Below are 17,041 nucleotides of genomic sequence, written 5' to 3'. Positions count from 1 at the left end.
TAAAATCACACACCTCAAATGAAATATCAGATCCAAATGCAGAATGTAATGAGAAATATGAGGTCGGGGGGGGGGGGGCGGAACTGAAGCATTTAGAGGACCCCTACACACACATACTTTTCTTCCCATCCCCCTGGCTTTCACGCCTCTTAATAAAATGTAGTAAATAATCTCTTAATGCCATCATATCCCTCTTCCTTCAAAGGCACAACTAAACAAAACTGTTTTCACTTCCTAGGTAATCGTACAATCCTAGGCAGAGTTACACCCTTCTAAACCCATTGATTTCAATGGTCTTAAAAGGGTTGTAACTGTTTAGGATTGCACTGCTACTGAACTTCTCATGACAGGAGGCACTTGGAACACAGTGTCAGCTGAAGAGCTCAGCACATGGACAGGCTCCTGTGAGACTAGACAAATCTTGAGTGGCTCTTGTGAGTCTTTTTTATTTTTACTCAAAGGTAGTATGAAAATGCCTTGACCTCTATAGCCCCAGGCTACCCTGATCTCATCAGATCTAAGAAGCTAAGTAGGGTCAACTCTGGCAAGTATTTGGATGGGAGACCTCCAAGGAATACCAGGGTTGTGATGTGGAGGCCAGCAATGGCAAACCACCTCTGAACATCTCTTGCCTTGAAAACCCTACAGGGTCGCCATAAATCAGATGTGACTTGATGGCAAAAACGTATTAAAATATTATTAATTTTAGGGGAGGGGCTGTGGCTCAATGATAGAGCATCTGCTTGGCATGCAGAAGGTCCCAGGTTCAATCCCCGGTATCTCCAGTTAAAGGTACAAGGCAAGTAGGTGATGTGAAAGACCTCTGCCTGAGACCCTGGAGAACTGCTGCCAGTCTGAGTAGACAAAACTGACTTTGATGGATCAAGGGTCTGATTCAGTATATGGCAGCTTCATGTGTTCATTAATACATAATAAATTAAGTTACCTAGGGCCCAGACAGTTTACAGCATTAAAAGTCAGTATCAGCACTTTGAATTGTATCCCAAAAGTAACTGTTTGAGCTAAAACATTCCTTCCCCGGGGAAAACGTACAGCAACTGCCCCAACCAAATCTGACAAAAAGGAGTCACAGACACCACCTGTCTCAGGATGTAAGTAATTATCTCAAAAGAGGGACAATATTTTCAGACCCTATGCACGTCAACTGCTTCTGTGTTTTTATAAAATTGGTCAGGAAGAATTGCAATAGTAGTCCAACCTAGATCAAAGTCTTTCATCAAAAACAAGGAAATGATCAGATTTAAGTTGCTTTTAAGGACATGCAAACACTAAGGTTGCCTGGCAACTGGCAGGAGGGTTTGGGGCGTGGGAGCATCCCGGGAGAAAAATTAAAGAGTAAGGCCTCGTCAACTTACAGGAAGTTCTTACCATAAACTTTCTGGTGATTGCTAGAGCTACCCAGAATTGACAAAGGGTTGCTCTATGGATCACCAGAAACTCTATGGTAGAAACCAGAAGTTCTTATCAGAGAGTTTCCAGCTATTCCTAGAGCTACCCTTTGCCACTTCCAGGCAGCTCTAAAAATCAGCAGAAAGTCTATGGTAAGAACTTCCTGTAAGTACAAAAGGCCTTATTTTCTTCTTAATTTTTCAGGCAACAGTACCTGGAGGCAGGGATCCCCTGCCCCCACCGGAGGCTTGCAGCCCTAGCAAACACAAGTGTAAGAAAACCGGTATGGGCATAATAAAAGCCACATGAGGAGCTATTCATTTTTGATTAATTTTACCTCATCCATTTTGGGACAGTTCCTGCAAATTATCCCATGTTGAATATTCCAAATGAAAATCTTTTAAATTCTAGCAACCTGGTATCTTACATCTTTGAAGTATCTCAATACTCAAAAAACCAGTCCGAGATCTTGTTCATCTAATCCGCCAAATCACACACTGCTGGAAGCAATACATGCATCTGTTTTAAAAAAGGTGTTCTTTCATAATTACAAGGTAATGTAATGATTGATAGTAAAAGGTATGGTAGAGAATTCTGCTGGTTTGAGAATATAAGTATTCAAGTTGACATGCAGCTGTTCATCAAGCACAACAGAACAGAAGTTACTTAGCTCCTAGTTTAGTAGCTAACTAGAGAGAGAGAGAGCGAACATGATTGTTGTTTACTAATGCAATTATTTTAGTCTTTTTAGGTGAACATTTTTAGCATATCAAAAACATAGCCTACAGCCAAGTAAGCAGTAGACTGGGCCTTCTCTATGAGCTTTAAAGTATTCATGCATGAGCAGTTGCACTAAAAAGTCAATGGGGACACAGATTTGAATGCTCATCCCAATGAAAGTATTCGGAGCAGACAAACCAACATTCAGATGTATCAGATTTATCCCAGATGCTTCCTGATCCAGCAAGTGTACCTGGAAAACTTTGATGGCTCAGGGTGTTAATGATGAAGAAAAATGCTGTTGCATTAAGTTTAATATAAAAACTACAAACAAATGCAGTGGAATCTTACATGTGTTTACTCAGAAGTGGCACTGCTTTAAATAGGGCTTGTTCCCAAGTAATTGTGAAAAGGACTTCAGCCTTAAACACACCGACTTAGAGTGTGAGGCTCTGCCTGCTCCAACATTAATGCCTTGCGCTCTGCCATCTTGAGTACTCTTTGGAGGAAGGTCTCCCTAGGCCTCACAATGGGAGGGGGTTGCACCACCTTGTTGTTCCTCCTCCCAGTTGGACTCTGCCCCACCGCAATATGAGGTGGCCAACAACATTTTCCTCCCTGGCCTGTTCCTGGAACCTTCTTTAGCCTCCCACTTGCTCCACCCGGGCCCTGATCCTACCAATCCCCAGCCCTTTTCCTCCCCTGTTGGGAAGCAAAGGCCAATCAAACATCACACAACTCACCCAGACTGCCCACCAATGAGTTTTTGGCTCTTGTGATAATAGAATCAAAGGATCATAGAGGTGGGAGGGTCCATACAAGCCATCTAGTCCAACCCCCTGCTTAATGCAGGATCAACCCTAGAGCATCCCTGACAAGTGTTTGTCCAGCCTCTGCCTAAAGTCTGCCAGTGAGGGGGAGCTCACCACCTCCCTAGGTAGCTGATTCCACTGTCAAACAACTCTTACTGTAACAATTTTTTTCCTAATATCCAGCTGGTATTTTTCCGCCTGTAATTTAAACCCATTATTGTGAGTCCTATCCTCTGCTGCCAACAGGAACAGCTCCCTGCCCTCCTCTGACAGCCCTTCAAATATTTAAAGAGAGCAACCTCCTCTTCTCCAGACTAAACATTCCCAACTCCCTCAGCCTTTCCTCATAGGGCTTGGTCTCCAGTGATCATGCCTTCTGCCCTTCCCTCCTGTCTCTCTAACCCATCCACAGCCGGGTCATGGTTGGGGGGGGGGCGGGGAGTTGCTGCCTGCTTCCATACTGGGGTCAGGCAGTCGATGGGCCAGCCATGTCTCTGGGGGTTTCTCCTGGCCAGTGCTGCTGCCGTGGAGCTGGCTGATGACGCCATTGTGACGATCAGCTGCAGCTGCTGAGCCCACTCCTGGGCCTGCCATTCCCACGCTGTTGACATTCTCACCTCGCACTTGCTCTTGCAGGTGAGTTACCACCAGCCTTTGAGCTGTCAGGGGCGGGGGGGGGGGGGGAAGGAAGCCGCCAGACTTGTTGCTGGGCTGTCCGGACTCGGCATGAAGGCCCCTAAAGGGCAGAGGCTCGGTACCTACTCTGGACACAGTGCAATCATTAACAGTTACGCCCTTCTAAGTCCACTGAATTCAATAAACTTAATTCATTCAGGATTGTACTGTAAATTAGGCACCTGATTAGCTAAGGAAGACCCAAACAAGTGCACACTGTTTGGACTTTCATCTTGTTGCAATGCATCGAAGTTGGGTATCTTACGGATCTTCAAGTTGCTGATGCCTACAGCTACAAATACTTTGGTAGCTTTCATCCTCAACAGTACATCAGTCTCTTGATGATATGTAAATCACAGTCTTAGTTGTTATTTTCTTTAATATACTACTCCACCTTAACCACAAAAGATTTTAACTGAGAGTTAGTTAACCTGGATTCAGAAGGAAAACTCTGGGCCATTTTACAGACAAGTTACGGTTATCACATGTCTCAATCGTCTGCAATAGGTTCCCTAAAACTGCACATAGATATATATAGGAAAACCTATAAGTTCATCTTCACATATGCATGCACACTCAGAGACAGATAGAGTAGCTAGCAGCTCCTCTAGATTCTGTGACATACTAACTCATACAAATATACAGGCCAGCAATAATCCCATGTCATGAAATGGGAGAAGACCTTGTTGCTGGAAGTGTGTACAGCTATGTGAAACCCAGATATATGTAGGACCAGTCCTGGAAGCAAGCTCTGCCCTTTCTGCCCAGAGATTTCATGTAAAAATGCATACTCAGCACCCAAGCCAATCAAAGCTGATTCAACAATGTTTAAAAGGAAGTGTAGGCAGGGAGGAATACAGCAGCCACGGTACGTGAACTCCCCCAGTTTGTGCCCCCATCAGAATCTTCCAACAGGCCTGGGCTTGTACAAATAAAGAGTGTAAAACGCACAACAAATATAAAAGGAATACTGTGTCTGTTTGCTAATGCTTCAGGTATAGATAGAAAATCCAACTCACAAATACTACAGTAAATAAATTATTACCCACCAAAACATAACAGCCTTACAGCAGTCATTCTCAGATGGAGAACTGGAGTTTCTCCAGCATAGCCATGGTTCACTAGTTTCCCAGAAACTGATGTTGTGGCTAAACTGTTTATTCCCAGGTCAATGGCTGGATCAACAAATATTGAATGACCCAGCAAAATTCCTCAGTCAAAACTGTGGCTAAGGTTTATTTTGTTAGTTCTCTGACTTCAAAAAAGTTCATGCATTCATGAGTGTAGAAATGAATATGCTGGAGTCAATGTATAAGGATGTCGGCTACCCCTGAATCCTGATCTCCATGTGTTCACTCAAACCTCTGAATAGAGCCAGCACCTAATAAGAGAAACTGCATCAGTCAAGAGAAAGGATCATTTGAAGCAATTTTCTCCACCATTCATATACTGGGTTGGATCCAAAAGGTTCTTCCACAAGGAGAAGGTCACTTCCAGTCACACAAGGGGTGGAATAATTTTATCTATTCCCCATCCCACTTCGGATCCCTATATTTACTTCATGCTATTCCTCAAAAACCCCTATCTCACAGGAGCAGTATTTCAGAGAGCTTAATGGACAGCACCAGATAGAGAGAGAGATCTGTTCTGCAAGCAGAGCCCTCCTCAGAGTGTTCTGGAGTCAACCCTTTCATTCTTTTAGGTCAACACCGAAATTGTTTTAAATTCTTTAAAAAAAAGAAATAAATTGTTTTAAATTCTTTTTATTTGGTAACATAATGAGCAGATATCACAAAAACTAGGTTCTCATTCTTTTGTCTCTACAAACAATGAATAAGAACCTCACTTTCACATGTACTTGTGTAGCACAAGGTAGTGTCATGCTTGCAAAAGTTAAGACACCTAGTTGGCCACTGTGTGAACAGACGGCTCGTCTTGATGTGCCTTGGTCTGATCCAGCATGGCTTTTCTTATGTTCTTAACCAGCTCTGTGAAAATCAGTTAATGAATGTGTGTACTTTCTGGATTATGCAGAAACGTTTTTTTGTGATGTGCAAGTACTTTAAAATGTCTCTCATGACATGTTCACAAATGTACTCTATGTTCTTAACACTCATTTCTGTCTTACACTGTTCATGCTGAGAGGCAAACTACGCAATACGTTTCTTCACTTGTTTACACTAGTTTGCCCGTGTTCCCCGCAGCCACACAGTAGCTGCAGGGAACTACTTCTGAGAAAAAAGGAGAATTCAAATGGGCTTGCAACAGCACAGCGGGCTGAGGAAGGCCTCCTGCCTCCCCCCCCCAAACATTTTTCTCATGTGAAAACTACGTGAAGTAGCAAAATAACTCCCCCTTCAGCACGGTTTTCGCACAAGAAAACTGCTTGGGGGGGGGGGAGTTAAAGCTGTGAAAGGAAAAAAGATACTCATCTTGTGCATATCTTTATTTCCCTTCCAAAACTAATAGTGTTGAGGAGGTAGGGGTGATTTCAATTAGAAAAACTGAAGGATAGGGTAACTGTTTCTCTGTCTACTGCAAAGAATCTGAAAGCAAAACCATAAGACCACTCTGGTACATTCACTGACCAAGATCTTCTATGGGGGAAAGCAAGAGACTTATGTAGCCTGTTTGTTAAAATGTGTGTGAACAACAATACAAGTAACGAACAGTCTCCTGACTAATCTCAGCAGAAGTACCTAATGCTGTTTGTTTCTGTTCCTATGAACATAGCTTTAACATCATCTTCTAAGTTCTACCTAAATAAAGGTGCAGGGTTCCAAAGCTTCTACACAGTTAACAATCTAAACTGGCCCACTGTTGCTTGTGACAGTGGACTTACGTTGGTAAGAGAATTACACTCCCAACCCAAACAGTACCGTCAATTCAAACACTGTAACTTGTCTGTGCCTATAACAAATTAAACAAAAACGGCAGCAGGTCTAAAATCTCCAGGAGCTCTCCTACAGACGTAACTGGACTCATGTCCCGAACAGAACTTACATAATGTTTAGTGCCAGTATCTACTGGTTTCCATGCAAACACACAAAGCATGGCAGCAAAATAACTTTCTCATAAAGCAGCAAAAGAGCAACATAAGAGGATTAGGTAATAAAAATACTCTTGACTTTAAGACGTCTTAAGAATTACATTTTTCAGTTTATGGAAGCTGAGCAGGATCGCAAAACGTGAAACCACTACTGAAAAACTCAGATATTACAACGTCTATATGGGAAAGGGCAGAACTAAAACCAACAATATTTTGCTTTTCTATCACCTCATACTGACAAACTTATTATATTGATAAGGACACATACTATGCAAGTGTGTACAGGATGTAAAATAATGGCTTATTGCTTGGGAAGAAGTTTAATAAATTGCAAATAATGAGATTAGTGTAAAATAATAATGGGTGCTGCATAAAATACAATGGGATTATGGATGCTGCTTATTGACAGTCCACTTTAGATGGTCAGAGTTTCTGACTTATCAGATTGGTTCTGTTTTGTGGATGAATGTCCTTCAGGGGTATAGATATAGACTAAACCTCTTCTGTACACTTTTAAAAAATTCCACTTACTTAACGTTACTACGTTTTTGAGTAAACAAACTGTCCTGAATGCAGACATGCCAGCACCAAAACAGGTTAAGGAAGGGCATGAACGGGGTTTCTTCTGCACATGAACAGAGATCCTATAAATGAAAACCTTACTTTGTTTTTTTTTAAAGACCCCTGGCTCGCTAGGACCAAATTCACAAAACTTGGGAAGAAGAAGAAGGGTTGGTTTTTATATGCCGACTTTCTCTACCACTTAAAGGAGACTCAAACCTGCTTACAATCACATTCCCCTCCCCACAAGACACCCTGTGAGGTAGGTGAGGCTGAAAGAGTGTGACTAGCCCACGGTCACCCAGGTGGCTTCATGTGTAGGAGTGGGGAAACAAATCCAGTTCACCAGATTAGCCTCCACTGCTCATGTGGAGGAGCGGGGAATCAAACCCGTTTCTCCAGATCAGACTCCACAGCTCCAAACCACTGTTCTTAACCACTACACCATGCTGGCTGTAGGTCTGTCATGTTGCCTTCAAAATTTGACAGAACAGAACAGTGGGGCTAAGAGGCTCAAGGGAGGCAAGTGACTTCATCCCATATGAGAAGAAACTGGACACTAAGATTTAACTTCCCATCTCCCCAAAATGCAGAAAAGTGTTTTCAAAAATCTTGGTTCTGTTAGCTAGGTACTAGAAAGGAAAAAAAATAGCAATGCTGTGCAGTAAAGTTGTACCATCTGCTTTAACTGGTCTTTTGCCTAGTCTTCTTATAATGCAAGAACCATAATCACTAGTTCACTGGACACCTCTTAGAAATGCATAACCATCCAATGCAACAACAATTTCAGACAGGACATCAAGGACTAGGGCAACATTTCAGCCTTAATATCTCCATACGCAGCCACTTTCACAATCACTGGTTCTGCAGTAATTATCGCTCTCCAGCTCTGATGATGGCACAATAAACAAGAGAGGCGAAAGGGCAGCAAAAGACTGTAAAAGCATTTGCTGTTTATGCAAACCGCCATGACAAAAAAAAAAAACTACAGCATTCTTACAACTGGCCACTAGGACAGGGGACAGTATATCTGATTAGGAAATGAAACAAAATGGGAGAAGCAATCCTCAGCAAGTTGGAATCTAGAGAACAGTGTCTTGAAGATTGTTTAGACTATATTTTGAACAGACAGCAAAAGAATGCAGCTGCATGGAACTATTCGTAGCTACACACAAGATAGTGTGACTGCAACAAACGTGACTCTAAAGACTGCCTTTGTGAAAACCATTATTTTCATTCAGGTAGCCACCTTTAAACAAGACCACACTCTCCATTATTTGCCCTTGCTTTCCTGAAATACTACAACTGAGGAGATGTTTACACATGACAATTTGTAGCTAGCTATCCAGTTGAAAATAGTAAAATTAAGGTGCTTTATATGTATGTTTTTTAAAAAAACAACAACACTAAAATCTACTTTTGGTTGGATTCTGGATACTCAAAAGTTTTCAATTTCACAGAAAAACCATCTCTACGCTTTCTAAGAACCTTTACTGTTCCAATCAGCGTTAATACTCGCACCCAGCAAACAAGCGATCAAAACACATCACAGACCAGAAGAAATGTGTGTTATGACATTTAAGATTTAAAAAAGTCCTGCAGAATTTGCCTCCATCTGTGCCAATATAAACATTTCCTACTTCTCTTCAATGATTACCATGGATCAAAGATAAAGGGTGATGGGAAGAGGTCAGCTTAGATCATGAGGTCCGTGATAATACAAAGCTTAGAGCAGAGTCATGGCTGGGCAGAACGTCAACATTTTGACAAGCATAATTGGTGGAAGAAACACTTTAGAAAAGCAGCAACCATATTCACACCAGTAGTATACACACTTTGGAAAATCCAGTGATGAGAAAACGCCTCATGATTACGTCAGGCTTTCTTGTACAGAGTCACCAGACCATACGCACAGGGCTGTCTTCTCTACCCCGCATCATCAAGACCCCAGGGCAACAAGCCCTGGGGTCTTGATGATATGGAAATTTGGCTTAAATCCATCAACTTTCTTTTGCTTGATACTATACAAAGGGGGGGGGCAAAGCAATGCACTGGGGCCCCTACCTACACAACCACTTACAGGAATAAAAATGTAAATGGTTGATAAAATTAAAGTTATACTTATTGATGCTTCCATAATGAACAAATCCAAACCCAAATTAACATTAATATTGTTCATTATCGTTAGTAAAACACATGCTAAATATTCATTTTCCAATAAAAAATATTTATAGTTTAGTATAGTATTTATTCATTGACAGCAAGTCATAGCATACATAGGTTAAGCATGGGGCCCCTATGCTCGTGGGGGCCCTGGGCAACTGCCCAGCATGCCCATGAATTAAGACGGCCAGCGGGGGGGGGGGAGAGCTTTCTTGATAACTATATTTGGCATTAAGCAGATCTGCATACATACTACCAGTCAGTATGTACTTTGTTTCCTGTTCACTATGCTTTGCAAACATTATCCAATTAATCCCCATAGCAACCCTTTGAGGGAAGTATTACTACACTTATTTTACACACAGGAAAACTCGCCCAGGGCCACAGAACTTGTCACTGGCTCATTCAGGATTAAACTGCAGAGGTTTCCAGTTCCTGCTCCTATGCGCTGTGTAAGACCACACCTCTTTCTCATATACACACAAGCTTGTGCGAGCACAGAATAAGAGACAGCAAGAAAGAGAGAGGAGGATTTCCCTCTTTAAGCTACAATTTTCTGAAGGTGAAGCAAGTAGGGCAGTGGAGCATCCAAAAGGACACTCCTCTAGGGGTTCAGCCAAAAGCAGATGAGGGGAAAAACCACCATCAATAATGATTAATAACAATAATGCTGCACAGTATTGATGTTCTTACATTTAAGAAATGACTTTGCTTTACAGGAGCTGTATTATTTCATTTTTGTTTCTGAAAGTAGTTACATTACAAAAACAAAGGAAAACAGAAAAGTTCTGCATCCCAGATGCATCATTTTACAAATCCCCCCCCGCTTTTGTACACAAATGTTGTACACAAATTTTCTTACGCAAAATTCAAATCAAATGCTACTCAAAGAAACAGTACATAGCAAAAACATGAAGCAAAACTCAGAGATCTGGTTTTGTTATGTATACATTTTCTTCACAATTGGCTTAAAGCTATTACTGTTTAATTATTTCTTATCACTTTTATTATCTGTTAATTATGATTTCCTTCCTCCCCTACTAACAACCCTTTAGTAAGACTGTCTTTTCTTACACAATGCTATCAAGTATTGGATCTGCCCACCCCTTGTAAAATGCAGTATTGCTCTAAACATAACCTATCAATATGCTAATACTCTATCAATAAATAGATAACGATGGGCAGAGGTGTGAGTGTAAAGGGGGATAAACAGAATGCAGTATTAGAAGTGGGTTATAGCAAGAATTAGTTACATAACATTTTGCCAGCTGGGATAAGTTATCTAATCATACCCAAACTGAGTGGCTGTCTTCTAAATGCTTACAGGGAAATCAATTTAAGGCACCTTTTGTGATTACCCAAAAAGCACTGCTTTATCTCCCCTTCCCCATGTGCATCGGAGTCCTGTCCCTCACACACAAACCAATCCGCCCCCAGGAAGCAACCATCAGCTGGCAGAATACTCACCTTGTCTCTGGCTCCCGATCAGCTACTGGATGTCCTCCCGCTTGTGGAAGCTGATGCTGGCATATGCACTTAATTCATCACTCAAGTGGCTACTCCCACAAGGCTGATTAGGAGATTTAGGTGGCTGATGCTGCTGCGTCGTCTGCTTGCCCCCTAGCAGAGAAGTGCTCTCTTGAGGGTGGGGGTGGTGATGTGGGCGCTGATTAAAATCCTTTACTAAGTCCAGGTCAATGTAATTGAGCCCATTCTCGACGCCGCCTCCAGCCCCGCCCGCAGCCAGCTCCCTCCTGAGGCTTGCGGTGAGGCCCGAGGAGGCCCCCAGCTCCCCAGGCACAGGCTTGAGCCAAACGTTTTCGAAGGAGGCAGAGCTGTGGCGTTTTGCCTCGTCAGGACCTCCTCCTGGTCCGTGAGGCAGGGCCGAGGCACCGAGGCCACCGCTAGGGGTGGTGGAGGAAGCAAACGTCTCAGAACTGTGACGCCGCCGGCCTCCCTGTGGGTCAGCGCGAATCACTTTGGCACTCTGGCGGCTGGGGCTGACGTGTGTGAAGGCGCTGCTCATCCCTGGGCCCCCCACCATGGACGAGGAGCAGGAGTGGGGCAAGGCTGCAGCCAGCTCGCCTGGCTGAGTCTGGGGATGTGGGGAAGGTAGCCCCGCAACAGGTAGGCTTTTCTCGGGCCTGCCCCGGCCCATCCTCATGTCGGCATAGCTGTGCAGAAGGGCCGGAGGGGAAGGTGAGGGGGTATGGGCACACACGACATATTGCCCCCCGCTGCCCAGCTGCATGCTCATATAGTCTCGGCCACCACTGGGGACTGCCCCGCCCCGACTTGACTGTATGGATGCCAAGCTGGATGGGCAGGCCGCTCCCCAATCCATATTCATGTACTCCTCTGAACTGGATCCAGCATCTCCATGGGATGAAGGCGACGGAAAGGCTGGCTGCTTGAATTCAATGTTCACATACTCACCAGGACTTTTGGGCTCTGGGAGCTGCTCCCGAGCACGTGGCAACGTGCTGGCCTTAGGGCCATCCAAAGACAGACGGGTAGGTCTGGCCAGGCGGCTCTTGGTCCGCACAGCCATGTCCACAGTACAAGACGGAGCAGGCTGCAAAGGCTGTGTCTGGGGAGGAACAGAAAACCCTCCACCCTCCGGACCCACAGGGCCACCGAGGCTATCACTACTAGTGGAGGAGGAAGAGTCCTCAGCGGCAGCATACAGTAAGCGGCCGGAGCTGAGAGACATGCGCATCTGGGTACCGCCCTCTTCACCAGTCCTGCGCTGCACATGTTTGAAGGAACGTGGCAGGGAGAAATAAGAGTAGGTGGGTTTATGGTGGGACTGAGCAGGGCCTTGCATGGATGGTTCTTCTGGGCCTGGATGTCCTGAGCTGGTGAAGTAGCAGTCTGGAGGGGTGCTGGTAGCAGAGCCACTGGCTGGAGACATATTGATATAATCACTGCCCCCACTTGGCAACTTCCCCTCATTACTCTCCACAGATAATTTGGGATGGTGTCTTGTCCCATTCATCCATAGCTTGCTGTAGCCAGTGGGACCACTGTCCGGAGAGCAACTCCCACTTGGAGACATCATCATGTAGCCATTGGAGTCCACTATGGCCTGGACGTGACGGCCTCCTCTCCCAGGGTTGATGATCTGCTGCGGAGCAGACACACTTTTGGGGCTCATGGGCATGTAATCACCGCCTTTGGGAGCACTACCACCATTGGGGACAGGGGCTACTCCTGGCAACATGGGCATGTAGCCATCATCAGTGTGTGGGGTAGAGCTGGTCTGGTGGTGGCTGCCCTCCACGTGGTGCATCTCTAGACACTCCTCAGGGTAAGTATGGGTTGGCACAAAGGCAGAATGTCGGTAGGAGGAGTGCCTACCACCACCGCAGGAATATGAGGGGAGCATCTCAGTATATTCCTCAATGGAAGCCACTGAGGACTGTGAGGGTGTCTTCTGGTGGGAGATGGTTGGGGAGGTACCAGCTGAATGAGTCCGTTTCCTGAAGCCTTTATCCAGATCACCTGCATCCTCACTACCAAGCCGGGGGCAGCTTGGGACACCAGGATAGCGAGTCTGCTGCTGAAGATGGCAGGTGCGGGGGGTAAAATGACCATTAGAGGCTGTGACACTGCAGCAGGAAGAAGCAGCCTTACCCCCCATACATATGTAGTTGCTAAGCTCCTCGTCCCCCCGGGCAGGTGGGGTGTGTCCCAGGGAGTCCGGGGTAACACTGCGAAAAGAGCTCCGGAAGTCACAGGGACTGGATCCATACTCATCAGAGGAGATGAAGCCCCCATCGCTGGGGGAACCAGAAACTGAAGCACTGGACCTACGCGGGAAGAGGCAGTCGGAAGTTGAGCCGTGGCCACTGGTACTGCTGGACGACAGGCTGACTGGACTCGTGGCAGAAGGGGAGCAACGGGAAGAAGGCATTGGGATGGAGCGGCTGTGGTTGAGAGGAGGGTGAAGCCTGGAGTTGCCACGGTGCCTGTGCGAGTGGGTCCGGTTGGCACTTGGACTCACAGGGCTTCCATCCACCGAAGCTGGCCTGGACATGGTGCCTTCTCCATCGCTAGAGGCTCTGACACGGAAAGAACTGGGCTTGCCCCCTGTCCCTCCTCCACCTCCCACACCACTGCCAGCAGGAGAGGTGGCAGTCACGCTCTCAGTCCTGGACCTACGGCTGAGCCCCACCTGGCTGGGCGGGGGGTTGTTGACATGATGCCTACTGCGGAGAGGCACGGAAATGGGATTGGAGCAATTGGAGGAAGACTGGCTTTTGCTACGGGGCCGGAACTCCTCGCTCATAGCCCGCATGGCCTCCAAGATGGTCTCGTGCATGTTCTGCGCTACTACTGAATCATCTACCTGCATCCAGAACTCACCTGGTCCGGTGACTGCAGAGCGCCCCACCTCAATGAAGAAAAAGTTCTCTGAGTGGCCACACCGCCGTATGTTGAGCAACTGCAGCACCACCGCCGCCGCATCCGAGTTCAGCTTCACAAAACTGATGGTCTTGTTCGTTAGGCACAGGCGGTAGATGCCGATCAAATTCTTAGTCTGTCCCAGACCTTTAGGTTTCAGGATCACTTGCCAAACTTCTTTGAATGCCGGGCCAGGGGCCATATCCCCGTAGTTCTCCTCCCCGGCCTCTCCCACCCCAACACTCCCACCTCCGACAGCGACGTCCCCGTGGTGGTGGTGGTGCTGATAGTGATGGCTCTTGGCCCGGTTGTGCAGTTGTAGCAGAGCCTGGTACCAACTCTCTTGCTCCGGCTCGCTGTCAGCAGCAATGGCAAAGTGCTCATCCTTGGTGTAGAGAGCCACCAGATGCTTATTTTTGGAGTCTGCCCTTTTGTTGATGTTGAAGCAGCTCTCCAGCGGGATCGAGCGCTTGGGGGCCCCCGACTTGTGCCTCCATTTCTTTTCATTCTCGTAGTACTCCAGCCGGGCGGGTCCCGACTCGCTGGCCGCCCTCAGCACGAAGAAGCGCTTGTGCATGCTCTTGGGTTTGCGCAAGTAACCCACCTTCCTGACATCTGAGAAGAAGCTCTCGTTATTATCCGTGGGGCTCGCCATGGTGGAAGGAGCGAGGCGCCGGTGCAGCTCCTATCGCAGCTGGCGGCTTCTGACACGCAGGGGGGGAGAGGCAGAAGGCGCAGCGGCCCGAAACACGAGTCATGCGGCAGCAAACCCAAACAGCAAAAACGTCTCGGGGATGGATCCCTGTTTTCCAAAAGGGAGGAGGAAAGGGAAGAGCGGCGAGCGAGGGGCAGCTGTTCAGCAGCAGAGCCTCCCTCCAGCTCCAGCAGCAAGAGTCACTTCGCGCTGCGGTTTTATTCCCAAACGACCCTCCGCGGGAGCAAACGTGTCTCTCCAAAGTCCCGTCCCGATGAAGCCCCGGGGGAGCCTCGTCCCGAGAGCGGCGGCCGAGAGAGGGGAGCAGCGCATCATTTCATCCGGGCAGGGGGCGGGGTCCTCCGGCGGCGGGAGCAGGACGGGGTGCCCCCCACCACCACCACCACCCCGCCCCGCCGGTCGCTCCTCTCTCCCAAACAAACAGCCCCCTCCCCTTCTTCTCAAGTGACCCTCCGCGAGGAGCAATTCCAGGCGCCGATTAAATATCCTCTCGGGAAGGAGGGAGGGAGGGAGGCAGGCGCGGGGAAGAGGGGCCCCGCTGGGCAGGAGTCTCGTGGGAAGCGGGCGAGCCCCTCTCCCCAATGGTGCCAGCAGCAGCAGCCCGCCAGCCCCCCGGAGTCCTCCCCGCCGAAACGTCCGCTGCGGGCTCCTTCTGCGGGCGAGGGGAGGGGAAAGAGGAGCCAGCCCCGCCAAATCCAAGCCAAGGCTCCCTCCTGGGCAGAGAGCGGGACCGGGGCCGGCGCTGGGCTCGCGGCCTCTTCGGCTCGGGCGAGGGGAGCCGGCGGGCGGGCCCGTTCAGTCGCACCAGACGTCCGCAGGCAGCTGCCGGAGCGGGAGCCGCGGGGAGGAGGCGCTGCCCAGGCGGAGGGGGAGAAGGGGCATCCTCGGGGGCTGCTGCCGCCGCCGCCGCTGCTTCTTCCTCCTCCTCCTCCTCTTCATTCCAGGCGGGGATGCCTCGGAGGGCAGCGGCGGCGGCGCCCCGTCCTCCTCGCGCGCCCCAGAGCGGAGGCGGCCGCGGACTCGGGCGCGTGCCTCCCCCCGGGCGGCCGCCGCTCCGCCGCCGGCTTTCCTTTCCTCCCCCTCCGCAGCCCCAAAACCAAAACAAGCGGCGGCGTCTGTGTTTAGCAGTCCGGCCCCCGCCAGCCGCCGCCGCCGCCGCCGACACTCCGTCTCACTCTGAGGAGAAAAGCACGTGACGGCGCCTCTGCGCGGACCAGCCCCATCTCCGGCAGGAGCAGCAATAGGAGGCGCCGGCAGCCTAACCTGCTGGCGCGCCCGTCTCGCCCGCCTTTCCCCGCGGCTTTCATTCAGCACCGCGGCGAGCGCGCTTACCTTTGGGCGCTCCGAGCCTCGGGGGGGGCGGGGGCCGCGTTCCGATTGGAGCGCCCGCCTGCCTGTCAAACCGTCGCAGGCTCGGGAAAGCCAGACGGCGAGGCACCCAGGCTTGGTTGAGAAGCACGGCGTAGTATTTTCTCTCCCCCCCCCCACCCTTCTACTGAAGAGCGGGGAGACGCCATTCAGCGGCGTGTTATTTATAAACGAGGGGGTTGCGGGTCTCGCCCTCGCGCTGACGGGGCTGGAAGCAGGGCCGGGGGTTGCGCGGCGGGCGCGAGGCACCCGGTCCCCCCCCCCCGCTCCTCTCCCCTTTTTATCGTCCGGAACCCGCTTTTAAAAATACACACATTTAGAGCTTGACGTGCCGTTTTTCTCCCGTCACCAATTCCTATTTTACCACCCCTCCTTTTCTTGCTCCCTTGCCTCCTTCAAGGTTGCGAGCCTCTGCAAGTCCTGGGAGGAGACTGGCTAAAAAGTCGGATCTGGGTGATTGTGAACGGATCCTCAAGAATCCGTGTGGTTTTTATTTTATTATATTTTTATTATTTATTTTTACACTGGAACAAAATAAAGCCACTGTCATGCTGGCGATTGCGTCTTGGTCTATAGGCAGCGCTAAAAATAATAAGTCATGCTAGGGAAAGTGGAGGGCAGCAGGAAAAGAGGGAGACCCAACAAGGGATGGACGGACTCAATCAAGGAAGCCACAGCCTTCAATTTGCAAGATCTGAGCAAGGCGGTCAAAGATAGGACATTTTGGAGGACTTTCATTCATAGGGTCGCCATGAGTCGGAAGCGACTTGACGGCACTTAGCACACACAAAAATGATAATCATGCATTCATTCGTGGCACTGCAAAAAGCGCAAAGATAACTCCAAAAGCACAGATCCTCCTGGATCCTCGGGATTTTTGCATTGGGTCACCCCAAACTCACCATCAAATCAGGTATCATGGCCATAGCCAAAGATTACAAGGGGGGGTTACGGATCCACTGCTTCATGGTGCCACCATGGCACAAACACATGGATCCAAAGCACGGATCCTCCTTATTTTAAAGTGAGGTCCCGCAAAACTCACCATCATATCACTTATAATTTCTATGGCCACAGATTGCACCACAAAATTCATGATCCAATGCTTCATGGCGCCACCATGGGGCAAAAACATGGATCTAAAGCACAGATCATCATGGA

At 48.3% G+C, this 17,041-nt stretch overlaps 1 protein-coding gene across 1 annotated transcript in view; it reads right to left on the bottom strand.

The window, feature by feature from the left end:
• IRS1 (insulin receptor substrate 1) overlaps positions 1 to 14,502 on the bottom strand; it is a 58,668-nt gene extending 44,166 nt beyond the window's left edge. Inside the window, exon 1 of the mRNA XM_056849387.1 lies at positions 10,858 to 14,502. Coding sequence (XP_056705365.1) covers positions 10,880 to 14,452 — 3,573 coding nt within the window. The 5' untranslated portion in view covers positions 14,453 to 14,502 and the 3' untranslated portion in view covers positions 10,858 to 10,879. The remainder of the gene's footprint in view (positions 1 to 10,857) is intronic.
• Between the last annotated feature and the right edge of the window lie 2,539 nt (positions 14,503 to 17,041).

The sequence above is a fragment of the Euleptes europaea genome, chromosome 5 (genome assembly GCF_029931775.1).
Source record: "Euleptes europaea isolate rEulEur1 chromosome 5, rEulEur1.hap1, whole genome shotgun sequence".
In the NCBI taxonomy this organism is placed as follows: domain Eukaryota; kingdom Metazoa; phylum Chordata; class Lepidosauria; order Squamata; family Sphaerodactylidae; genus Euleptes; species Euleptes europaea.
The sequence above is the reverse complement of the archived record's forward strand: the minus strand, read 5'-3'. Positions and strand labels throughout refer to the sequence as shown.